Source organism: Columba livia, chromosome 1 (genome assembly GCF_036013475.1).
Source record: "Columba livia isolate bColLiv1 breed racing homer chromosome 1, bColLiv1.pat.W.v2, whole genome shotgun sequence".
NCBI lineage: Eukaryota > Metazoa > Chordata > Aves > Columbiformes > Columbidae > Columba > Columba livia.
The window spans coordinates 69682620-69709377 of NC_088602.1; the positions used below are offsets into that span (position 1 = coordinate 69682620).

The 26758-nt window shown below is 41.0% G+C and overlaps 1 protein-coding gene across 1 annotated transcript in view; it reads left to right on the top strand.

Moving 5' to 3' along the window:
• The first annotated feature begins 227 nt into the window (after nt 1-227).
• MYH15 (myosin heavy chain 15) overlaps nt 228-26758 on the top strand; it is a 48859-nt gene continuing 22328 nt past the window's right edge. The window contains exons 1-23 of the mRNA XM_013371209.3: nt 228-345; nt 3232-3377; nt 4431-4534; nt 5014-5157; nt 7008-7164; nt 8595-8622; nt 9517-9610; nt 11003-11023; nt 11625-11717; nt 13042-13105; nt 13204-13302; nt 15244-15347; nt 15771-15909; nt 16512-16630; nt 17835-17984; nt 18966-19136; nt 20205-20384; nt 21664-21796; nt 23646-23713; nt 24696-24783; nt 25010-25127; nt 25413-25536; nt 26307-26443. Of these exons, the coding sequence (XP_013226663.2) occupies nt 3287-3377; nt 4431-4534; nt 5014-5157; nt 7008-7164; nt 8595-8622; nt 9517-9610; nt 11003-11023; nt 11625-11717; nt 13042-13105; nt 13204-13302; nt 15244-15347; nt 15771-15909; nt 16512-16630; nt 17835-17984; nt 18966-19136; nt 20205-20384; nt 21664-21796; nt 23646-23713; nt 24696-24783; nt 25010-25127; nt 25413-25536; nt 26307-26443 (2426 nt within the window). The 5' untranslated portion in view covers nt 228-345; nt 3232-3286. The remainder of the gene's footprint in view (nt 346-3231; nt 3378-4430; nt 4535-5013; nt 5158-7007; nt 7165-8594; nt 8623-9516; nt 9611-11002; nt 11024-11624; nt 11718-13041; nt 13106-13203; nt 13303-15243; nt 15348-15770; nt 15910-16511; nt 16631-17834; nt 17985-18965; nt 19137-20204; nt 20385-21663; nt 21797-23645; nt 23714-24695; nt 24784-25009; nt 25128-25412; nt 25537-26306; nt 26444-26758) is intronic.

Sequence of the window (26758 nt, forward strand, 5' to 3'; positions counted from 1 at the left end):
GTAATTAAGTTCTGAGGCATTTGGAAAAGCAATACTTGCCCCTGTAAAAACACAGAGGCAGGAAAAGCTTCTTCCATTAAGTCATGGAGCAAGAATGGTGTGGCAAGGGGCGGCGGGAGAGGAGTGCACCGCTCCCCGCTGACATTCCTGCCCCCCCTTCACTGGGGTGCAGCCATATGTGTCCCCTCCTTGGCCATTGTCTCCTCACCCTGGATCCAGCAGACAAATATAGGCATGGAGGAAAACTGCCCATGCCTTTGAACACTTATCACCAGTGACCTTGAGATAGGGACATATAAAGTGTGGACCAGAGGGTGTCGTGACACTTTCTGTGTGCTCTCCAGGGTGAGTACCAACCTCTCTCACTTCTAACTGCGGGTAGCCAGCTGTGCTCTAACACCGTGCCGTGGTTTTTGGTGTGACTAAGGTTTTCATGTAGCTTAAGGTTTTAGTAGTAATGTCACTAAACATATAGCACTATGTTAGTCATCCTAGGATGCTGCTTGAATGCTCGGATGGCATTCCTTTAGCTAGCTAGAATAACTGCTTAGGAAAGTCTCAGATCGCTTGTAATTATGCATCTGGGTGGACTGACTAGCCAGTATCTGCAAGTCATATTTTCTGTCTTCTCTAACATCTGAAAGAGGTTATGGTTTATGCAGCTTGCAATTTTAAGCAGCTTGTTGGTCCAAGGAGCTCTTAATCCAACCTGAGACACAACCCTTGGAGAATTACTGGGTTTGCTTTCAAAGACAGGTGATGCTGGCTCTCATTGCTATTGCGGACGAACCATTAGTACTACTGTGGCTCTTCCAACAGCCCCAGCTAAGAAAGACCAGGTCCCTCCTTTTCAGGTCTGAATGCACCACCAAATTGTTGGTGGCCCCAAGCATGCCACTTAAGTTTGTGTAACAGCATTGTCTTTCTACAGGGAGTAGGGGTTTTCAGGGATCTTCCAAAGTTCATATACAAGAACTGGCTCTTTTTGTTGTTAGCTAGAACAGACTGAAAGGAAAGCAAACTTCTTTAGCTCTGCCTTGCCTTTCCTGACTATACTACCTCTTAAAAATAATCCTATGACCATAGATTAAACATCATTTTCAGCTTCTCATATCTGGCAATGGATTTGGGCTCACTGAGCTCACCCGCAAGGTGTGCACTGCCTGGGCTCTGGCCCCTGTCATAACTCCAAGCACATGAGACTGATGAAGAAAAAGGGATTATCTCCCAGCTGCTGTCATGCTGCTTTACACCATAACGTGCTAGCTGTAGGGGTTCGCTCTGAATATATATGAAAAAAACCCCAAACAATGAGATAAGGAGGTGATAGCTGAGTAGCTGTCCCTAAGAGGTCTGCAAATGGATCTAGGTTGAACAGAAGTGGTTTAGAGTACTTGAGTGTGTATTAGGGCTTGTGAGAATCTCTTCTGAGTCCTAAAGGTTAACACTGGAGTGGCTTCTCTGGCATTTGCACGTTTAATGTGTAATGACACTTACATGCTCTTATGCTGTTCTATTTAAATGCATGAACTGATGTAATTTCATTGCTCCACCAGAGATAAAATGCACTTCCTGAGGGAGAGAGACTTTGCCATGCTAGTTTTGAGCTGTGTCTCCAGCTGGGAATTTTGACCAGCTCGGATGATGTTAAAATAATTGACAATAGTTGAGCTTATGTAGGACCTTAATCTTTAAAAAGGAAAAAAGTAAAGGCTAGTTCTGAGGAAGAAAGTTTTTGCTCTACAACAACAGGACAGAAAGTCTCAAGCTTGTACAGCGGCAGCAGGCTGAGTGTAAAATGTTTGGCAGCTCTGCTGTCTTAGGGCTTCACATTCCTCAGGAGGAATGTGTTGAAAAAACCCTGCCTGGGTTGATAAAGAGATTTATCCCTACCAGGATTTTGTTAGAAAGAAATTGAATTACATTTTGAAAGACTGCAGCGTCTGTCTTGACAGAGCTCTTGAAAATTTGTCCAAATCCTCTGGATATGCCACAGTAAATAAAATAAGGGAAGAGGGTCACTTGTACAGATTCAAATAGTAATCAAATGGTGCCTAGACTTTAAAGAAAAAAAAAATCTAGAATTCTTAAATTGTGTGCATATGCGCATCACCTTTTAGCAGTGGAACTTCCTTTAGACATTCTCTGAACAGCCCCCTGTGTGTTTTACCCATGCTTGTGTGTGTAAGTATTTATTTGTGGGTGTTTTTTTTTTTTTTTAACAAACACAAAAATAAAAAAGCAAAAAAACCCCAATATCCATACAATCACTTTAGAGAGTACATAACTACAAAATTAATTGCTTGGCAGTACAAACCCAGCAGGTTAGTCTCACACCCATATCCCCTGCCCTCTCTTTCATTATAAAAGGTTCTTAGACACTGTGGCCATGTCATTTGAGAAAACAAGTGTAGGTATTAAGCTGGACTAATAAACTCTGATCAGTCTAAAAAGCTATGAAGCCATTGCACCAATACTGCAGATACACTTGCCCTCTGCCGTGCCTTGCTGCAGGGAAACACCCGAGCTGGAGAAATTTGAGGCACCATTAACCTGGGAAACTGCACCAGCACAGGACCTCCCCGAGCCGTGTTGGTCCTGGTTTTTCTAAGGTGCTGATTTGTGCGATCAGAGGAGTGTGCTGCAGGCAGCAGAGCTGTTTCCAGCTGGCTTTCTCCAGCATGAGCGTGGGTATTCGTCCCTGGAGCCCCACCAAAGGTGTAATGCACACCTGTGCAGCAGTTCTTGGTTTGCAGCAGTGAAGATTTGCTCCATGATTCACAGAAAACACCTGTCTGAGATGATGCTTGAAGTGGCTAAGTGGCATGGCCCCATGGAGATGTGTTGGAGGCCATACGCCTGCTCCACGCAAATTTGAAAGGGGCCAGAACAGGCCCTACTAAGCGTTTTTTAAAATCACAGCTTCAAGTGGCTCATTTTATCATCTGCTCTTAAGCACCATTCATGCCACAAAGAAGAGATTAAATCCTTCAGTCGAGATAACTGTGACCCATGTTGAGGTTTTGAATCACACAGGACCTGGCTGGCTTTAAATAAGCTGAGCCAGGGAAGACTGTAACTAAGGGTGCAGTATAGCCCCAAATCTGTGTCAGGTATTTGTGTTTCAAATTAATTACGACATTGATCAGCCACTCGCTGCATTGTGCTGAGTATTTTGTATTGCCTCAGATTGCCCAAGAAATAAATTCCCTCCCCCTCTTTCTTTGGTAGACCAGGTCCCTTTCTTTTTCCTCTGTGAGCTGTGCCACCTTGAACGCTTGCCAAGATGATGGACATGTCGGAATTCGGGGAGGCTGCTCCCTTCCTCCGAAAGAGCGAGAAGGAGCTGATGATGGCACAGACTGTTGCCTTCGATGGTGAGTTCTGGTAACTTTATGCTGCTGGTGGCTGGTTAAGCGCTTGAGGGTTACATCCAAGTGTAGTTGTGAGAATGCAGAGCAAAGCAGGATACAAAAGCTTATTCAACCAAGCTTTGGTTTCTTTTTTCTGTGAGGTTATAGAGTCCCCAGGTAACACTATATAGAAATAATCTATCAATTTACGGCAGGTAGGTAATTAACTAGATATAGAAGCCAGGCATGTTAGAACTGCTTTGCTAAAGGGGGGATCACTCCTTTGTCCATTTGAAAGAGAAACACCACACATTGATGTTCCTGTAATGACAGAGATTCTGCGACCCGACAAGATGTCTCTTTATGTTGTACCTGTACGTCTGTTTGATTTGCAGGCTGTATGACAACCTGATGTCAGCTTTTAGTTTCCCATAATTTATTTTTTCAGGAAATGGATTTATATGGCCCCTGAGGTATAGTAGTATGGATAAATACCCCAATAACCACAGCAATGTTCTATTCAGAAGAGTTGCTGTAACTAAAGTGTAGGGTAGCTACACCAAACTTCTAAAAAGCCACAGAGGTAACTCAATGAGAGTCATTAATATTGCTCTTTTTCAAGACAGACGCCAGAAGAATGTGCAGGAATAAGGTTAGATCTGATAGCTGTCAGGCAGATGATGTGGGCTGAATTCTTCACTCAGATGGCAATTTTCTCTGTGACTTTTTAGCAAACGCCTTAACTTGGGCTTGGATCCTAGTTCCTCCATCTGCACCCTGGTGATAATGATTATGGATTTCCCATGGAGGCTGAGGCTTAGCCAGCATTTGTGAAATATTTTGACACCTTGTGCTGGAAGGATCTAGAGGAAGCCAAGTAGTAGTTTCAAAGAAGAGACATTTGGGAGCCCTACGGCTTCTGCTTTGGCAGGCAGCTCCCCAGCACTGCCCATCTGCTGCAGCCCCAGAGGTTTTGTGTCACTTGTACAGAAAAAGTAACCCAGCAGTGTCACTTAGCTAGGCATGGTGTTACTGTTTGGCACAAGGTTGTGAATCCTCGGTCTCTTAATTTCACAGGGAAGAAGAAGTGTTGGGTTCCAGATGATAAGAAAGCTTATGTTGAAGCTGAAATTACAGAAACCAGCGGTGGTAAAGTGACTGTGGAGACAACAGATGGAAGGGTATGAAAAGGGTTTTTGGCTGACCTGTGACTAATGAGGCCGGAGCAGCAAGCTCCAGAAAGTGTCCGGCTTGGTTTAAACTCAATTGCTGGGTCCATGAAACGAGCTGTGAATGGGAAGCCCCAATAAAAGCCACCCAGGGAAAACAGGCAATGTGGTGGTGTGTAAGAGAGCATCAGACACTGCACAGCAGTCGGTTCTGGTTCGGAGCCCAGAGGTAAAACCCCACCCTGGACCTAAATCCCATGGCTTCTTTTGCGACCACACCACTCTGCTCTTTACCTCTGTCATCTCGGCCTTCCCCCATTCTTCTGATATCTGTGAAAATAAACAGTATTACATACATAGGCTCGGTTGAAGCTGAAGGACTTCCCTCTACAGGGGAGACAAATATTTTAGAAAAGTTTTCCTATAAGGTGTGTGAAGCAATAGAAAATCCTGGTGTTTTCCAGTGGTGCTGTACTTATGTGTCTTTGCAGACCATGACTATAAAAGAAGATGATGTGCAGTCAATGAACCCTCCCAAATTTGACATGATTGAGGACATGGCTATGCTGACCCATCTGAACGAGGCGTCTGTGTTGTACAATCTGAGAAAGCGCTACAGCAACTGGATGATCTATGTAAGGGTCATTACTCTGTGTATTTAGAAATCTTGATTCCCAGTGCTGTGATGTCTGAATATGTTGTGTTCTTTATGTTCTGTTTGAAACTTTGATGTGTCTCAAAACTGAAGGTCTTGCTCAGTTTTTCAGGAAAGAAGTTGCTTCTGTCTGAATACAGACAGAAAAAAATGAATGAAGAAGATAGCATCTAGTTCTTTGGTTTTGCTTGCTTGCCTAAGAAAGGAGTGTCATGGGACATATTCTCAGCAGTCAAGGCTTTGGGGAGACTTAGTTTATTTTTCCTGTCCTAATATTAATCCCTGTCAACACTAAACATGAAGTTTTCCTTGTTAAGAAACAATGCCTCAAGCTTAAAGCACACATAAAACTTCTTTTCAGTATGAGCCTTTCTATCTTTAGTACAGTAATTTTATTCCCTTTGTTTTCAGTGCTGACATCTGTCTTGTTTCATTCTGGCCTTTTCCCTTGCTCTGTATTGGTCGTATGACATCATTAACATAATTTCTGTCAGCACTAGAACAAGCTTCAGTAGCATCTAATTTCATTAGGCCAGAATTCTGTTCTCAGTTTGCTGCAATCAATTGTGTCTGAAATAGTCAGGGGAATCTATAGATTTTCTAGCCAATCCCTGTTCTGGTTTTTGGTATTCATCAGAGGAGTGAATCCAACTTTTTCCCATTTCAGTTCAGGTTGTTAAATATTTCCTGCATTTCTCTAATAACCACATGGACATGGATGGCATAAAGCATAAGTTTGCTTACAGATCAGTATAGGTAGAAAATTAAATTTGTCATATTAATTAATGTACTGGTTGGGTTGTTTTTTACTTTCATGTCAAGGCCACTCTGAACAGGTCCTAATGCTGTTTTCAGGGGAAGGCACCTGGATTTCACCTGAAACTTTTACAATGTAATTAAGCTCATTAACCTATGTGTGCATAGTGCTTGTGCCCATATAATAGCTGGGTTTATTTGGGCATTCCTGCTTCAACCCGGACCAAGTACCTGAAAAATTATCAGCTAATACAGATTCTTCATGGGTACAATTGAAAACTCATTCTTCCTCAGAACCACCAGCCCCAGTCAACTGATGTACATCACAGAATCACAGAATGGTTTGGCTTGGAAAGTAACTTGAAGATGATCTAGTTGCAAGGCCCCTGCCATGGTCAGGGACACCTTCCACTAGACCAGGTTGCTCAGAAGCCACACCAAACCTGGCCTTGAACAGTTCCAGGGATGGGGCATCCACAAAGATAGCCCAAAGAGCAACTACAAAGATGGAGTTTTACCAACTTTACCAATTTCTCCAAAAGCTGGAAAAAGCTCCGCAGCTTTGGGGAATAACACTATGAAGTTGGTTTTTCTTTGAACACCCACCAGAAATTGCTCCAAGGTGCTCACATCAAATAAATAATATGAGATTGTTTCTCCCAGGTTTCTCTTCTTAGTAATGGGGTTTGAACAAGCCAACCATAATTTTTCTTTCCTTCATAATGATTGTTTTCAAGAAGAAACAACTCTCACTGAGTAGCAAGGCAGATTGTATGCAGGTCTGTTGGCTGCTCCTTTGTTCTGCTGAAAGGCTTGTTTCTGTTTCTGGTTGTCACCTAGAAAATATATTTTCCCCTTTGGAAAACTGTTTAATATCTGTAGTTTTGATATCAGTTGCCAATAAGAAGTCACTTAGCAGACTAGTAGCTTTAGAAATTCAAATCAAAGGCTGAAATTCAGGAATTCAAACTCAAATCAGACACTGGCAACACCAGTTCCTGCTTGATTAACTTTTTTTTTTTTTTTTAATTCCTTGAGCTGTTTTTTTCACTCTTGTTTTGTGTTCTGCTCTAGACCTATTCAGGCTTATTCTGTGTGACTATAAATCCCTACAAGTGGTTGCCTGTCTACAAGTCGGAGGTGGTTGCTGCATACAAAGGCAAGAGGCGTTCGGAGGCTCCTCCCCACATCTTCTCCATTGCTGACAATGCGTACCACGACATGCTGCGGAGTAAGTGGCACTGTTTACTTTCAAATTTGGTTTTGCTTTATTTAGTCAACATGATTGGTACCCGGTGGAAGTTTGTGAGAGCTTTTGTAGTGTGCAATAAATGTGCAAACAATCTACAAGCAACAGGGCCTTGACAATCTGTGTCAATTTTAAAATATATTTTTAAAATATTTAACTTTTAAAAAATTCCCCTGACTGTCCCTGTGGTACTTCTGGCAAGAATAAGCTCTGTATATGGATTTTCTGTAAGGTGCACAAATTTAGCTGTCTGAACTGGGTGAATCCATCACTTTATAACAGAAATGAAGCAATGCCCCAAGGTCTGTAAACATTTTCCCAACCTCAGAAATAAACTTACTGTCAGTCTATGGTCGTTATTCTGACACTTACAAGATGTATACATTCAAAGGGTAGTGAAGGCCAGCTATCAAAGGTGCTGCATGCACATCACTCCCATGAACCTGCCGTGGGTCAGTGCTGCACTGATGGCCTTGGGTCTGGGCACCAGCCTTGCGGCAATGAACTCCAGTTATTCCTGTGAAATTTTCTCACCCTGATCCTTAAGTTACTGGAGAGAAGAAAAAGAGTTTATCAGCAGAGGGCAGCAGTGGTGTGCTCACACCGGGTCCTGATCCGTAAATCCCTAAGAGACACATACTGCTGTCACCTGGTTTTGATAAGATGGAAAATGCCACAGCTGCGAGGGGACAGAAAGCGCTGGGCAAAAGGGATGTGTGTATGGCTGCAAAGAAACGCTCTTTTATCAGATAACAGTGAAATCTGGCAAGGCTGCCTAACACGTAACCTGTTCACGATGACTGAAATTAAAAAAGAGGTACTTAGGCTCAATGGCTTAGGAAGCTGATACGATTTAGCAATTGCTTAATTTGGTTAATAATATATTAAGGTTGCAAAGTATTCTATTAAATGCTTATTTCTGGTCAGGCCATTAACAGCAGGGACACTATAAGACTTCATTCCAGCAGTATGGCCAACTGAAGAAGCATATGTACACATAACAAGGAACGGCTTGTGAACAAACAGCAAAATCACTTGGGTTGGTCTAGTATTGCAAGAGCAGAAAGGTCAAATGTGAGCAAAGATGTACTCAGGAGTAAGAAAAGAAGCATTCTGATGACAGGAAATTACTTTCCTTTTTATAGTTTCCCAGACACAGGGGGAACACACATGAATGGCAGATCTTTAATACCGACTTCAACAAAGCACAAGAGGAGGATTGAGGCCAGGGCTAGAAACGGCGTTGCTGGAGGTCACACTAGATGATACTAGTTTTTATCTTTCCATCTCTGCTTCATGTGATTATCTCCTGTCCTTGCAGGACTGATTCTGGAATAGTTGGTACTCATTTGCAATTTTAATAAGTGATTTGTATAGCTTACTAAGTTTATCTATTTTCTTTTCCTCCACAGATCGTGAGAATCAGTCTATGCTGATCACGTAAGTGCTTTTTTTTTTTTGACTGATATGAGACTTTGTTGCTGTGAAAAACTTAGAAGAAAAAAAATACTACTGAAATGCAAGTTGACCTTTGAAAGCTCTGCTAAATTGCCTGGAATGTGATTCAAACCAGCAATTTGGCCATCTGATGGTTGCCTTGAGCCCCATGAAAAAGGAGTAGCTAAGGGTTTGATGGAGGCTGGCCCATTTCTAATCTCCATCTGGTGTTCATTCCAAGTAGGCATGAAAACAACTCAGCAGGCAATTAAAGAAGCTTCCTCCAGGGTTAGCTTTGCTGTGGTTGCTCTCTTTGGACACAGAAGACTCCTTCTTTTCAATGTGATTGCTCTTGCTGCAAATCATATATAAGTGTGTTGTGTAGACACATCTAAAAGGAGAGAGATGACCCAGGCAGAAGAGGCACATCATTTACTGGCAAGCATGAAAGATGGAGAGCTGAATATCTCTCTGCACAGTTCTTGTGTGCTTCTGGATAATGCTGGTAAATTACTGCAGGTTTTCTGTATGTTTTCTAACTCCTTAGCTATGTATAGGTATACCTCAGATCCTCAGTCTGGATGTTTGTAATAAAAATTCATTCACTTAAAGGAAGCTCAGTGTAGCATGGGTTTGTACTGGATTTCTGAGCCCAGTCACAGAAAAAACTAGCTGCTGCTATTGTAGGCATTCACCTCTTTATTCAATCAATTTAATGTGATTTCCACTGGAACGGCCAAACAACGGGGTGCAGAAATCAGAGTCGGTGATTCTGCGAACAGCCTGTGTGCAGGGAGGAGCTGGCAGGGCAGGAAGGTGAAAGGATGAGTTACAGCCATTTGAGCAACACCCATTGTTATCTTCCTCCTTCCCATGTTATCTTCTTCCTTCCTTTAGCGGAGAATCCGGTGCTGGCAAGACTGTCAACACGAAACGTGTCATCCAGTACTTTGCCACGGTGGCAGCCCTGGGTGAACCTGGTAAAAAGAACGTAAGTCTGCTGGTGGCTGTTTCATTTCGCACTCCTGAGGCTTTTCTGTTGTGTACATCCAGCCTCACAGGCCTGCATCCTGAACGCAGAACCATGTGCTAGACCTCCACAGACAGGGTTAAGAAAATAAAATGTTGGGAAAAGATACTGATGCTTCTACACAGCCCTACTGAGAACATGCTGTTCTGATGGCAGAAAGGCAAAGCTCATCCGAACTTGCCATGCTTCAGACAGGGCAGCAAAACCACTCCTAGTTCTGAACAGATGCTTGGTGCTGCTGTTTTTTTCTAAGAGTTTTAGTTTTCCTATGTGTTAAATATATTTCTGATTGTGTTACAGCTGGTCAAAAGATGGGGAGACTGTGAAGATTAAGAAATTTGATTTTTTGTCACATGGAAAATAGTCTTAAAAAGGACTAGGATTCAATTTCTCGTGAAAATGTCCGTTTTGTTGAAAGATTTTTTTGGTCCATAAAAAAGGAATGTTTTGACAAAAGATTTTTTCAAACAGCTTTTCTGTATGTCTCTCTGGATAAGTGCTGTTCTGCTTATAAGTGCTCTCTAAGGCTATAGTTAATGCTATATTCACGCTGCTTTTTACGTTGTGTTGCTATGAGCTTGTTCACTATGAGCTTCATTGCACTTAAAGGCTCAACTCTCATTTGTGGTGATTTAACTAATTCCTATGAACTGTATTTACAAGCCCAAAATTTCAGCCAGGCTTGGATTCTGTACACATAACTCACCGCCAAAATCTAATATACATTCATCTCAGGCCTGCAAGACCCTCTTAATGAATGATTGACTGGTGCAGAGCCAGCTTGCTCTGTGCAGTGGGGCTGGTGCTCATAATGGTGTCTGAAACCTGGTGTGCTTGTGGAACAGTTGCACAAATAACAAATATTGCTGCTGGAAGATATTCTGTGTAATTTATCAGCCCAGGTGGCATTTTTATTTCACTATCATCACTGCTTTTTTTTTTTTCCAAATAATCCAAGAGTTCAAGGGCAGCTTGACTTAATCATCTAAAACTTGTCTGTTTGCTTTTACCTCCTTTTATTCCTACCACCAGTCTCTTTTCTCTGTCCAGTTAGTTAGCTTTTTGGTTCATTGCGGTACATCTCCAGAGCAAAACTGGGTAGATGTTTGGAGCAGGGGTTAAAGTAACAAGCTGGGCAGAAGCAGCAGTTGGCTATTTTGTGATGTATGGTGAATGCAAAGCAATAGTTGCACATGCTTTTTGAAGGACGGCTTCAAAAAGTCCTGCTGGTGCGTTGGTGCTCACTAGACATCTAACCTTGCTAATCTTTATGTTTTGTGATGTCCTTCATGTTAGTACTCACATTTCTCTCTTTCTTTTTTTTTGCCCTCTATTGTGTTTCTCTTTTGACAGCAACCAGCTACCAAAACTGGGGTAAGTCATCAGCTTTGCTGTTTTATCTCTTCCACGTGAAAATGGTACTGGGCTCTGTCAGCCTGTGTCATGAACGCCAGCATTTCACTTTGTGTGGTTTCCCTAGTGAAGGATCCCTGAAGCCCAGGCAGTTAAAGTAGATTGCTTCAGCAAACTGAAGTTTGTGAAAGTGACAGTTAATGCTGTTCTCATCTTGAAAATCCTGAGTATTAGAAGCTCTGAGTGCTTTCAGATCTAATGCATTCCAGTGCTTGTCACTGTCTTCAATAGCCCATCTCCTACACTCAATCACTTGGATGTCCCCACACGCTTCACAGTGCATGGGAGGATATGGTGATTTCTTTTGTATACAGACGGCATAAAATATAGAATCTACAAAGCAAAGCAGTAGAGAACAGCAGAATGTTTGAGACCTTTTAAGGACTCAGAATTGACTGATGATCTTGCTGTTATGCCATTCACACTGTGCCACCCCCAGGGTGGGTCTAAATCACTTTGCTACGGAGACTTCTCTCTAAATGTGAATGCATGACTGAGTTATAGTCAACAGCTGAGTTTGTGGCCTGTAGGTTTCTCAATTATATTCAACCTTTTTTCCTAGGGAACCTTGGAGGATCAAATCATTCAAGCAAACCCAGCCCTAGAAGCTTTTGGAAATGCCAAAACTCTTAGAAACGACAACTCCTCACGTTTCGTAAGTCTGTAATGTAACATAACGTAACGATGTCCTCTTCAACAATGGCCAGTTCATAAGATCTCTGTGATAATTCCTTCATAAATTGCTTCTCATTTTGTCCACTGAAATGGTTGTATTTCCACACAGTGGAAGAATAACTAAGTAGGATCTAACCAGGAAAAACTACTGAAAATATTAAAGATAAAAATAAACTAAGAAGATCCACGCTGAATAGTTGTTTAAACTGCACATGATCATGAGACAAGCAAAGCTTAGCTTTATAAAGCCCTTTGAACAGCAATGGCAGATCTTTACCAGGACAACGTCTGCTGCATAGCCTTATTTTCCTACCATGTTTTCTGCTAGCCTAAGTCATTCCCTCTCCCTATAATGGCTCTGTTTTGTCACTAAGCCAGCAATACACCACAGTCCCTGCTCCCTCCCACATCTTCCCCCTCTGCAGACCCACACACGCAGCAGGACTCCTTCCTTTGGTCCACACCATCTACCTTTTCGGCTGAGTAAGCTGCCCCTGCTTGTCCCTCAGTGCTACCATGACCTTGGGCCTCTCCTCATTTCCATCAGGCTTGCAGGAGAGGAATCGCCTCAGGAGCTCTGCCTCTGCCACATCTGGTTAGTGTTGGCTCAGAAGTCCAAAAGGAGTGGCATGAAGATGGCAGCCTGAGTTTGTAGCCCATGCTTCCCTAACATATCCAGTTAAAATCGACATTGGAAGGGGTGGAGAGGGTGAGGGGTTGTAAGCATCTGTGAAAAGCTACACCATTGTTTAAGGAGTTTGTCAGCTGGGACGGAAATGAATTACTTAAAAAAGCTGATGTGTTTGAATCTGATAAATGAAATGAAAACTACTCAATTTTTATGAAATTCAGGGGATGAATATGCAAGTTTAATGGGTAAAGCAGTGTAAAATCACAGCACCTTCTGACATAAGTAGTTGCATGTAAGTCAGGACTGCAGATGAGGAGGAGTCAAAAAAGCAGCCTGTCTGTCTCATGCCCAGGCTGATTGCTCTGAGTCCTGCATTACAGTAAACCTGCATCATGAAACTGGAAGCTACGTGCGTTGCTGTATCTTAGCCTGGCAGATAAGTACATGGTTATCCTTTCCCCACAAGCTGATTACACAGCTGTATGTATGGATTTAGGCTTGGAAAAGTGTAATATCATTGTTCGATATTTCTCATTGAAAATCTGCCCATGCAAATTCAAGGAGTTAACATAAACTGATTCTTTGGCTCAAATGATTGCCTTCAAGCAGCATCCTTTGTTTCCTTCTGTGTATACTAAATGCACTAATTAGAATATTCTTCTGTGTGAATTAGGGTAAATTTATCCGAATCCATTTTGGAACCACAGGCAAGCTGTCATCTGCTGATATTGAGATTTGTAAGCAGCAAACTCTCTCCTTTTTTAAAAAAAACATACAATTGCTCATCTGAGAGCTTGGAGAGCCTTTCTCACTGAATTTTTCTTTGTGCAACTAGATTTACTGGAGAAATCCCGAGTGATTTTCCAGCAACCAGGTGAAAGAGACTATCACATCTTCTACCAAATCCTGTCAGGAAAGAAACCAGAGTTACTGGGTAAGCATTACGTGGATGCACAGCTTTTAAGAACCAACCTTCAGCTGAATAGACAGTGGCTGAGAATGGGGCAATGGGCAACCCTGTGTTCAGAAAGGCCCTTACACTTCCACTTGAGAACACTGAACTTCCACTGTCAAATACACTATTTGAAAGATGCTATTCCAATATTAGCAACAGCGACCCTTTTTTTTCCTGTGCTATGCTGATGAAGGTACCCTATGAAATGAAGTTGTATTTCAGATTAGACTAAAGGAACAAGACTCAGTCAGGGCTTTTGAAACGTAGCGTTATAAAGACAAGAAATGTCACTCTGAATTTGTGTAATCCAAGGTCTCAAAACATCTGGAAAATGCTACGCCTCCAAAAGCATTTCTGGTGATAAAAATTTAATGGTCCAGATTTTCACATATGAGGAGATTTGCTTATAGGTCCATGTAAAAAAGCTAGTTCCTTTTTTCTGCCCCAAGTGCCAAACCTGGCAGCCTAGTACGTTCTGTAGCAAAATGCAGAGCTGCCTGCTGCTGATCGTGTGGCCATTACCCCTTTCAAGTTTTCTCTGGCTGAATGCGGTCCTGTAGACCAGCTAGAGAAGTGCAGAGAACAGATGAAGTCACTCTGCTCCCATCTCCGAATGCTTTGAATAAAACTTCCACTGGTTATTTAAATTATGAGGTTTGCTGAATTTAATTTGTGCTCTGAAGAAACATATTTTAGAAAATACATTGAAGAGTCACTTCATTGCTGCATTAAACTGCTACTAAGCCATAGCAATCATAATCTGTTTTGAAGACTTATTAGGCTGACAGTGCGTGGTCAAATCCCTAACCCTCTTAGCTTTACGTGGCCTAATTAATGACAATTACGGGAAAGATTTCAAGGAAGGATTGCACTGAGATTCCTATGTGAATTCCTTTGCTGAGAAAACATGCTCTTTCTCATAGACTGTCTGCACGCTCTCCAACAGCACACACCTTTTTGGCCAGCAAGAGCATGACTGCAGGCTCTTGAAGAGTCTGAAACCAATGGGGACTTCTGTTTTATAAACAAGAAATGTATGTCTTTGTATATAAACACATACATATCTAAATATAGATAAGTATAAATATAGAAAAACAGAAGTGCAGATAAACGAATGCATAACATAGTGACTTCATAGCAAATTAAAACAAATAGAGAATATTATTTTTATATACACATATATTGATAGATACATGCATAATTACATACATGCACATTATAGACATGTAGATATGTGTGTATGTATATAAAAGGTTGAAATCTAGACCAAACCTTGGTCTGCTGAATGTGGGTGAAAGTTTCTGTTTGTTTAGGAAGCAGGACTCTTCCTGTAGTTTTGGAGCCTGCTAGCTTTCTAGAAAACAACTCTGTATCTTGGGGTTTTGATGTGAAGGAAAAGGAAAGAGGAGAGAAAGAGAGAGCCATATTCAGGCTTTTTTTCATCAAGAAGCAAGTGTCTTCTGCAAAGAGTCCTGGAAGTTGCTGTTTTGTGAGTCTGTTATAAAAGAGGGGAACCATGCCCACTGTCCCTGTTTTGGATCACACTAAAATCTTTTTCTCCTCTGTATTTAGATGGGATTTTTACCCCTACAGGCACACAAGGCAGAAAGTAAGGCTATACAGGAAAAGATGAACTCTGTATACTGCAAAACACACTTAATAGATGCATATGCAGTATTACCATATTCTTTTTATTCACACTTTCTCTAAATGTTGGTTTTCAGATTGAACTAGTAGAACAAGAGAGTTGGTTGCTGCCCTGCATTTGTAAAACAAAACAAAAGAAAACCCCCAAACAAACAAAAAACTTTATAAACCGTTGTGCAGAGACGTATGTATGTCAGAGTTGATCATTTGACCTCCATTTTTTTGGGATATCTGGAATGGATGGCCATCTTGACGTTGGCAGTTCTTTTACAGATATGCTGCTGGTATCTACCAACCCGTATGACTACCACTTTTGCTCACAAGGAGTAGTTACAGTGGACAACTTGGATGATGGAGAAGAGTTGCTGGCAACAGATGTAAGCCTGTATTGATTTGACTTTGTGCTTCATAGATTAGGTGTGTGTGTGGAGGAAAAGTGATGGCAGGAGCCAAACTTCCATCACTTAAGCTATTGGACTAAAGCAAAAGCAGAAATGGGTCTTCATTGCTTTCATACTTTGAAGCAGGAGGCCTGATAAACTATTACACTTTTGAATCTGGCCTTGCTTCACGTAATGCCCATGGGCACAATGTTCTTATAATTTTGATACAAAAAATGCTAGATAAAGCTCTCCTCCTGCTCCACAGCCACTGCTGGGTCTTCAGGGTGGTCCAGTGGCTGCTTTGTGAGATAACACCCCTTGGCAGTTTAGTAATATCTGCCATGAAAAGGTGGATTGCAGGGTGGCAAAATGTTATGAATAGGGAGGTGACAAAATACCTGTGTTTCCTTTTCACAGCAAGCCATGGACATCTTGGGATTTGTGCCAGATGAGAAGTCTGGTTCCTACAAGCTCACAGGTGCTATCATGCACTTTGGGAACATGAAATTCAAACAAAGACCCAGAGAAGAGCAGGCAGAGGCTGATGGCACTGAAAGTAAGAATAACACCTAAAAGTACTCTTTACCTTAAAAAGTCTGGCATGTCTTGTGCACTGTGTTGAGGAAGAAGCAGCCTATTTGCTTTCATCTTGCACAATGTAGCCAAGAGTGCTGTGCTTTAGTTGTATTGCAAATGGCAATGAGCAGGCTTGTTCAGCGGTGGGTAGAAGGTGAATAGACATCATGAACTATGAACAATGAAATAACCCAATGAAATTCCACTTTTGTGACCATTTGAACAAAATAGCTGTAAAAAGTTGGTGCCTTAGCTTTCTCTTTCATGTCTCCTGGTCTTGCTCCTTTACTTCCTCTTGCACCCAGAACTGTCTACAACGAGTGTAGAGATACATTCTTTTCCCTGTATATGAAGAGTTTCTCAAGTGTGATTCTTGTAGCCATTGGAATCTAAGGTAGCTAGATGACCTTCTCTACCATAAGGGAGGGTACAGACACACTTAACACAAAACAGATCATTACAAGAGCAAGGATTTTATCCAGTTTTTCTTTGGAAGTGGACATACTTTAAATTTCTTTCTTGGCTAGGCATGTTTCCATGTAGAAGCTCAAAGCCAGTTTAAACCTTGTTTCTCTTGATCAGGTGCTGACAAAGCTGCCTACCTAATGGGAATCAACTCCTCCGATTTGATTAAGGGTTTATTGCACCCTAGAGTGAAAGTTGGTAATGAGTATGTGACCAAAGGTCAAAGCGTTGAGCAGGTAAGGAGAACCTTTCAGGGTATTTGGGAACGTGTCCCACAAGCCTTGAGGATTCATCTGTAACATCTCCGAGAGACAGACAGCTGCTAGAAATATTAACATGTTCCTCTAGTACCTTTTCCTATTTTATATTCCCATGCTTGGGGGAACAGACTGAAAGTGCGTGAAGCTGGTAAAGAGACTGACAAAGGAATAGTGGCTGGCACTGCATTTGACAGGATTGTTTTTCTGATCTCTTAGTAGCAGCCACTCAAGGAAATCAGGTGCAGTAAAACCACATGGGAGTTGATATCTAATTCTGGATGAGAATAGTCACCTAGAAGAGTTGAGCTGTGGACTATTTATTCACTCATCACTCATTCATTATTAATGTAATTTTAAGCTCTGTGTGACCTCAATCAGCTAAAGGCAATATCCACTTAAAGGTATCTCTTAAGTTAGGAAACAGAAGTCCTTGGGTTAGCACTGCTGCAGCTGTAGCAGTATTGTAGAAGATGCTGCAGCGTTTTGGCTACAGTGAAAAGTATTGTTTGAAGACAGGCTGTGATAAAGGCTCAGAAACTGGAAAACTGCTGGAGACAGGTCTGTCCTATTGGTGTAGTCACATATAGGCTAAAGAAGAGACTTTTGACAGACTTTTTCTATCACTTGCTTATGCTGTAACGTCCCACAAAAATTAGAAGCAAATGGCAATGAGCAAGTTGAACACAAACCTTCCTCATTCTGGCAGTAGCTCTGGGCATCATGGCTGGCATCTGGCCCCTGATCTTTCTGGTACCTAACTTCCACAGCAATGTATGAGAGTAAAACATTTGCAGCTTGCTATCCACCTGTTTCCCAGGAAGTACCTTACTAACATTTAATGTACATGTTAGTATACATACATACAAATTTATAACATTATACATGTACATGTACATGTACATATACATATACATATACATTACGGTTGGACTCAATGATCCTGAGGGTCTCTTCCAGCAGAAATGATTCTATGATTCTATGACAACAATTTGAAGAAAAGTCAGCATGGATAGTGGGAGAAGCTGTGTGTTGTATTAAGTGTGCCTTGGTGATTATAAGAACCATCGTGAAATTTCATTTAAACTCTAAGCAAGGATTGAAATTGGCTACTGCACTGGAATCCTTGTGTTGCACAGTGAGTTCTGTTTCACACAGTGGTATTTTTAAACATGTATTTTAGGTTTTGTATGCTGTTGGAGCCTTATCTAAGGCAGTGTATGATCGGATGTTCAAATGGCTGGTGGTTCGTATCAACAAGACCTTGGACACTAAGCTGCCAAGACAGTTCTTCATTGGAGTCCTGGATATTGCTGGGTTTGAAATCTTTGATGTGAGTATTAATGTGTGAGGACTTGGTGGAAAGACATAAAAGATACTAAGTGATAGCTCTCAGATGGGTATTTCTTTTTCTAAATGAACAGAAGGAAAAGTGCTGAGAAAGCTGTAAAACAAACAGTGTATACGATTTTACAAGGCTTTTCCATTACTAGATGTAGAAACACTCAGCATTTAGCACAGGTGGACATGCTGCTGGTTCCTGGGGAGTAAGAGTGGCAACCTTTAGCAAAGACAACATATCGCATGTTTTGGGCTGTGCTTCCACTCTTTCTCTTTGAGACAAAGCATCTTCTATAGGGTATGATAGTTCTTCCTTTTTCTATATCAATATCAGATATATATATTTTCATCTCAATATAAGAAAGAATTTTTTTACGGTAAGAACGATCATTCACTGGAAAAACCTTCCCAGGGATTTGGTAGAGTCCCCATCACTGGAGATTTTCAAGATGGGATTGGACAGGGTGCTAGACAATCTCATCTAGGCTCCCTCTCCCATGCAAGGTTGGACCACAAGATCTTTCCAAACTGGGTTGTTTTGTGATTTTATCATCATTGTAAACAAGTGTATGTGAGAAAAGCACATCACAACTTCTGTGTCTCAGAACCCGTTCCTGCAGATAAGTGCTTAATGCTGTTGCTACTACATGCTGCTCTCCATATGCAGCAGAGCAAAGAGTGCATTGGCTCTGCTTAACAGGACGAGTGTGGCATGCTGCTCATGGAAAGGCACATGTATCCTGAAAGACCTGGACAAATCCAGGCACCCTCATGCTCTGGAGGGCAGTACATGCGGCAGCCAGTCACCTGCTACTGAGCTCCCCCCTCCTTCGCCTTTGGTGTTGTGCTCAGTAGTTTCTCAACCAGTTACTGCTTAGAAGGCTTTAGATGTAAAGAGTTTCCTTCTTGCTGTTCCACCAAGCCCTTACCATGGTTAACTGTGGTCCAAATTCTTCTTTTTTGTCTCCTGCAGTTTAACAGCTTTGAGCAACTCTGCATCAATTACACTAATGAGAAACTGCAACAGTTTTTCAATCATCACATGTTTGTCCTGGAGCAAGAAGAGTATAAGAAGGAAGGCATTGAGTGGGTATTCATTGATTTTGGCATGGACCTGCAGGCCTGCATTGATCTAATTGAGAAGGTATGTACAGGAGTGCAAAGGTGTATTTCCTGAATTGGTTTTGTTCATGATGCTCTCTTGGAGGTGTCCTCAAGTCCCAGTGCAGAGAGCAGGAAAAACAGCAGGACAAGTTTCTCACCTTTCTACATGCAATGCAGAATCAAAGGAAAACCTGCATTTGTGGCTACTTGGCTTGACCTCTATAAGTTTCCTTACAGAGCCAACAGTAACCACGAGCTGTAACTGTTAATTTGTGTGGCTGTAAAATCCCCCTTGGTTTTTACTTTTGTCTTTCTCTGTCCCTACTGTTCTTCCATTTACTTTGTTCTGCATATGCTTAACATCAAAATTACTTGTTAGCTTTTCAGGGCAAATGCTATGTTTCAGTCACATGCCCTGTAGTTCTCCCTGTGAGGTTCCTGTTTCTTACATTACATGTTGATGTGTAAAGTTCTTCATGCTCTTCCTAGCCTGAAACTATTGCTACCCCCTCATCGCTTCCCCAGCATAGGATATGCCTTTCTTTTCTCTTCTTTGTGATTATAATGTGGTTCTGGTGGGGACAGCTGTCCTTTGGTGTATCTCTCTCTCTGCCATCTCTTATGGCGTGGCATCTAACCCTGCTGATCTGGGAGGAAAAATGAAATTTTGAATCTTGTATTAGCAGAATGTTTGGAACAGCTGGAGTAGAAAGGCTGATTATTAAGTGCTCTTCTACTTGATGGCTCTGTTCTCCAGGGGTAGGATATCTGCATATGATCCTAGTGCCTCAAACAATCTGTCCAGTGCTAGGAGGTTAGTTCTTCTTTTCCTGAGATGTGAATAATAAAATGCTAGCTGGCTCAAATGCCTTGAAAGGTAAATCAAACCCTTTTTGGAAGTCATCATAAAGCCTCCTAAGGCAGAACTGACATGCTGAATAGTCAAAGGTGTGGTTACTATTTTAAAAGAGTTGTCAGAGGCTTCCTCCTCGGGATAAGAGGAAATTTTGCAGGCTTAAAATTCCATTAGATCAAACCTAAAGGCTGCACTGCTACTGAAAGCAGGCAGCCTAAGCATTTTCCAACAAAGATGTTCTTAAATCCACAGCCACTGGGAATCCTGTCTATCCTCGAAGAGGAATGTATGTTCCCAAAAGCTACAGATATGACATTCAAAGCCAAACTCTATGACAATCATCTTGGCAAGTCGCCTAATCTACAGAAACCCAGGCCTGATAAGAAAAGGAAATATGAAGCTCACTTTGAACTTCTTCATTATGCTGGTGCAGTAAGTTTCTCTGCTGGCAGGTAGACTTTGTATTAGAGGTCTTCCAGGTGGGGTTTGGGGTTTGGCCCACAGTGTACAACAGGGGAGATGGGAAGGATGAGAGTGGGATAAAAGAACAGTGAGGAGTAAAAGCAGATGTCTATTCTCTCTGCCCAAGTATTGAAACACAGTAAGGTACCATCAGCCTCCAGGATGTCCTTGGATACACAAATAAAACAAACTGAGGAAGGTTAATAGTGCTTTTGCTGAAAATATGCCTTGCCTTTATCACTTTTCCTATAATCAGATTCAGAGCAGTGACTGAACAGCTATAGCATCTAACTTGTCATCTTGGTTCCCTGTACAAATGAACTGAGTAACTTCTGCCTAACTTCAGGGATGTCTGTTTTTTTTTTTTTTTAATGATATATATTCGACATAACCTTTTACTCATGTTAGGACCAGTGTATCAAAGCAGCCAACAGAAATGTGGTTAATTCTGCTGTGAAGGTTTAGTTAACAGGTTCGCTGATGATGGGACAAAAGGGAGTATAATCTAGTACTGTGATCCTTGAGCCAAAACTTGCCCAGTTTCAAAGCTGTGTTTTCACACCAGATGGGCAGAAATAATTTGAGAGAAAATTTTTTGTTGAAAAAGAGTTGATATGAAATCTCAGCACAGCAGAGCTGGAACCTACATTATGCTGTTAATTTCAAATGATAATTGAACATTTAACAAATTTTGTATTTATTAAGAGAAATAATGTTCATCTTGCTCTTTATCTGTAATTGTTAATGTATTCAGCAAAGAAAATTAAAACTTCTATCCTCTTATGGTACTAATCATAGAACATATTTTCCGACTAAACAGAGCTGTGGCAAAGTCCAGGAGTTAGATTATCAAATTTCTGTCAGAAAATCTTGATTATTCTGGTGTAGTATGCTGTTGTGAAATGAAATTATTACTTGTGCATTTTATAGTTCAGCACCTATTAGTAGGGTTCCTGGAACACTGATGATGCGGTACCTCTACAGCCAGCTCCATGGAGTCCATGAGAAGATGTAGGGACCAGATAGTTTGGAAGGGCTGTACAGGATTCAGACAGTAATTATTAGGAAGAATGGAAATTAGGAAGCAGAGAATTGGAGGGGACCTGATGAAAAAGTGGGTGGCTGGTACTGCTCTGAGGGCAGCACTTCACAAAAGGTCATTGGCTTCAAGCCAAACCAGAAAGAACTCCTAGTTGCTCTGAAGGGGAACATTTGCAACCTCTGATTTGTTTTCGATGCCTTGCTGTAGGTTCCCTATAACATCATTGGGTGGCTTGAGAAGAACAAAGACCCGCTTAATGAAACCGTAGTAGGTATTTTCCAAAAATCATCCAACAAACTCCTGGCAAGCCTGTTTGAAAGCTATGTTGGCGCTGACAGCGGTAAGCAGCATCAGCTCACATGGGTTTTCTTTCATTTTGGAAATGTGCGCTTGGGAATGAATTTCAGAAAAAAACCAATTCTCTCAACTGCAATTGACTTAATGGTAAATGAGGCAGTGACTAATTATTTAGATGCACACAGCATCTGTAGGCGTTTGCCAGTTATACCAAGGAGGCCATTAACCCAGCTGGTCTGAATGTGTAATACCTCTGAGCAATTTTGGCAAGGAGATCTGTATGTTATGAACACTCCAGTTGGATTTTGAACATTCAAGTGTTCAGATATGCAGGCAAGAGTTACACAAAAATAATTGTACATAAATGCCCATGAACAAGAACAGCTCTTGTTTCTCATTCTGTAGTCCTCCTTGCTAGCCACTATGAATTAAATAGGAAATGCAAAGTTTAAGAGAGTGTTTTGGACACTGAAGGTACCTCGACACCATTCCACAATGGCCAAAGTAGAAGATTTTGCCAATACATCCTCCTTTTTGGTTGCTGGGTGGTTTATTGTTTTTGTTTTGATTGGTTGGCTTTTTTTGTTTGTGTTTTGTTTGGTTTTTTGTTTGTTTGTTTGACAAGACTAATGTATGTCGAGAACGTATTTAAGCTGTATGCATCACACAGAACTGCTTTATTTGTGAGAAGACAAGTAGCAAGCATCCAGAAAATTGATCTTAAGTAAATAAGACTGACATTCATTACAAAGATGTAGCTCTTATGTCCTGAAGTTGCAATCACTTACAGCCTATTTATTAGTAACCTAATTTCTATAGATATTGTTGTCATGAATCACAAGACACTTTCTGAGGAAGCAAGCAGGCTGCAGACTTCATAATGTGAATAAGAGATGGAGCTGAATGTAAATAACAAAAATCCTGCCACTAGCAAATTCTTGCAAGTTACTAACTGCCTGTTTGCCTGTGGATGTTCCTGTCTGTCTGAACACTACCTTGCTTTCCTCAGTGTCAGGAGAAAAGAACAGCCTGTCCAGATTAGCCTCTTCCAGTCTTAGCCGTGTCACTTTCAAAAGGGGGAAAGGTCTTGGGTAATTGGATCAAACACATTGCACTCCTCACTTCTCCTTTTATGTTGACTGTTGTTGACAGGTGTCAGAATGCCAGACCTCCTGGGAATGATCTAATGGTCCAGTGTTTAGAAAGCTGCAGCAATTGCTGTACATTTTTGGGTCACGTTTGTCTCTTTTGAGACTTCGTAAAGGTCATGTTGGACACTAGCGTTCCTTTGGAGGATCTGAGTGATTTTGACTCGGAAGCTTTAAGCAAAATTCAGGGGATGCAAAATTACTATATCTAAAATTACAAAAATAAATTTTCATTTCCCTCTATTCTGAACAAATGTTACTTGTACAAGTTCAGTGTCTGCATAGCAGACACGTGAGAATCAGTGTCTATAGAGCATAATGTGAAGTATAAATTTTCCCTAAGCATTACTTTTCTGCATCATCTTACCCTATGGGTTTTTTAACAAACCACAACTGACTCTATTTTGTGAAAAGTTATTTTTGTGCCTTAGTCATATTTATGGACTTTCTGCAAAACAAGTGATGCTGTGTGATGCTGAAATGCAAATGCAGTCCAGAAAGCTTACAGCGGTCTTTGACAAAAGCCTAAGTATGGCCAGAGAGCTGCAAACTTCTGACACGTCACACTTGATGTTCAGAACATTTCGTATAGTATTTGAGCAGTCAGAGCCTTCCAGTCATTAGCTATGTCTTTCATTCACAGGGAGTTGCACTATTAGAATGGTTTGTCTGTCTCCCATGCCCTGCCTGCACCACTTACTGATATATGGATTGTGATTTTTATTTATTTCATTTTTCTCTTAGCTGACCAGGGCGGAGAAAAGAAACGCAAGAAAGGTGCTTCTTTTCAAACCGTGTCCTCATTGCACAAGGTTTGTTTACTTCTCTGCACTTGATGTTTTGAGTTAAGACAATACGCTGAAGTGGAACGTTAAGGATTGTAATGGACAAAAAAATTGAAATCCAACATTGGAATTTGTTTCAGGGCCCGGGTTATTGACCTTGGCTAAGTGAATACACTGTTATTAAAACTACATGTGTGAGGGGCTGCTCCATTTTATCTTCTTTGAGAATTCTGGAGATTAAGTGGTTTTTTTATTCTATTTGAGAAAGTATCACAAAATGTTGTGAACAACCTTTGTAATTTATTTTGTGGCTTATAGCTTCATGCTTGTCTTTGGAAGAGGAACTGTTTACAAGTACTTTGTAATCAGATAGGTTGCAATTGGATATTGGGCTGGATATTAGTAAAAGGTTCTTCCCCCAGAGGGTGGTGGAGCACGGGAACAGGCTCCCCAGGTAGGTGTCACAGCCCCAAGCCTGGTGGTGTTCAAGCAGAGACTGGACAATGCCCTTAATGGTTGGCTTCTTCCAAGCTAGATTTCTGCCTGTGTGGGAGATGTTTCATTATGAACAACAAAGGGAAAATGTTTGGCTAGGAGGACAAAAGCCTGAGATTTTTATGAGGAACAGATTGCAAAGGTGACCTACCCTCACCAAGTGGGGAAGTAGCCAGGCAAAAATGCAGCTGGCTTTATAGAAATGCTCTGCAAGATGATACTGCATCTTGCTTGCTGCTCATCTTATTTCTGACGTTTCTGGGGTTGTAAGTAAAACACGTGTCTTCTTATGACTTTGCTAAAACTGATGTGGATTCCTATAATAAAGTTAATTCATACTTTGGTTAATTTGAACACATTTCTCTGTAATAATTTTGGTAAGCTTGTAATTTCGTTGGAAACTATTTAGAGAGATGACCTTAATAAACTTAACAACCAGCAAACCAAAGAAATAAGTGATTAGAATTCCACTAAACCGCTAAAGCTAATTGTGTTTTTAATATGTCTGTTTTAGGAAAATTTAAATAAGCTGATGACTAACCTAAAATCTACAGCGCCTCACTTTGTACGGTGCATCATCCCCAATGAATCAAAAACTCCAGGTATGGAAAAAACAACAGCCTTAAAATGTTAGTGTATTTGAACTATGTCATTCCAATACTTACTTCCAGGTCACCAGACTGTACTTAAATACTGTGTTTTTTACCATATCCAATGCTGTCACTCTTTCAGGAGATGACACCTTACATTTTCCAGTCCCCTTGGTGAAATGAAGATCAAGCCCTATGGAGAAGCTCCATTTAATTTAGCCTTGTTTTTCCCCTGTAGGTGAAATGGATGCTTTCCTTGTCTTGCATCAGCTCCGCTGCAATGGTGTCCTGGAAGGCATCCGCATTTGCCGCAAGGGTTTCCCAAACAGGGTGCTTTATGCTGACTTCAAACAAAGGTAGTGTACAACTGTATTGTCTCCGGTCAAAATAAGCAAAGCACATCTTCTCACTTTTACTTGAGGTATTTTATTCAATTTAAATTTATTTTCCATTGTTTGCCTGAACACGGCAGGCAGAATTCTGCTATACTGCTCTTGCGTGTGTCTCTGTAGATGCAAAGTAGGAAATTACCTTAGGTGATTTTTGGTTTTTTTTTAAGTTTTGGGGGAAGAGGAGGGGGAAAAAAAAAGAAAAAGCAGAATCTAGGCCAATTTTACTCATTGCTCATCTGTTATTAAAAGGTACCGCATTCTGAATCCAGGAGCAATCCCAGAGGATAAGTTTGTGGACAGCAGAAAAGCTTCTGAAAAACTGCTGGCATCTTTAGATGTTGACCATAACCAATATCGTTTCGGACACACTAAGGTAACCAGAAAAAAGCATCAGTGCTTATGTAAAGTGATGGATTGAATATCTAATTTGCAGAGTAGGACATTATGCAATTTCTGGTGGTGGAGATTAATGAAGAGTGAATAACAGAAGGAACCAGCAATATAGCATTTATGTGATACTAATTTTTACGTTGTGCTAGAGGAATTTTATTTCTGTGACTCAAGTTCCCACAAAGCTTTTATTACAGCAACACTACAAGTGGACACAGCAAGCAGCTCATGCTCCATGCCCCCCAGTAAAACAATAGCTTATTTAATATAAGTACTCTTAAACATATATGGACCACAAGATCAGCTGCAGCTTTTGAAATGAGGCCAATGTGCAATTATGCTGTGATCCCATTAGCAGAGATCTGGGAGTTGGGAGCTGTGGTTCAGCTGACCTGCTTTGAACCCTGCCACAGCTGAAAAGTACTTTTGTCATAAAAATGTGGCAATAAAATTGTTTGGTCTGTTCAAAACGGAGGAGATGAGACCTGGTTTTAAAACAACTTTGGAACTGTACAGTCCAGTCCCTGAATCAAGTAGTATTTGGCCCTCTATACTCTTTTACTTTATATACTTTATATACTTTATATACTTTATATACTTTATATACTTTATATACTTTATATACTTTATATACTCTTCTACTTTATAATTTGTCAATAAAAATAGCTTTTTTCTGAACTATTTCAATAAGATCTGTGTAGCTCTGGAATAAAATGATTTGTTATGGGGAAATGACATCTGTGCATGTACCAGGTGTTCTTCAAGGCTGGTCTCTTGGGCCATCTAGAAGAAATGAGGGATGAGAGACTTGCAAAAATCTTAACGATGATCCAGGCAAGAGCACGTGGCAGGCTGATGCGGATTGAGTTTCAGAAGATAGTGGAGCGCAGGTACGAAGGCACCCTCTTAAATCTCAGCAGATAACAGTAATTAGCATTTAATTATATGTTGAATAGAGGCATTATTACAGTCCCTAAGGCTATAGCTAACCCTAAATTAAAGGTTTAAAGCGGAGGTAAGATAAAAATAATAACAACAGTATGCTAGTTGCCTGCAGCTCTGGTGAAAATCAGATTTGCAAATTTTTTATGTCCCAGAAAATCAAGAGATATGGGGAAAGTTCCTTGTATATCTTGGAACCTCATACAAGTTCCTAATATTACTGAGAACAAAGCTATAAAACTGACTGAGAATGAAAAAAAAAA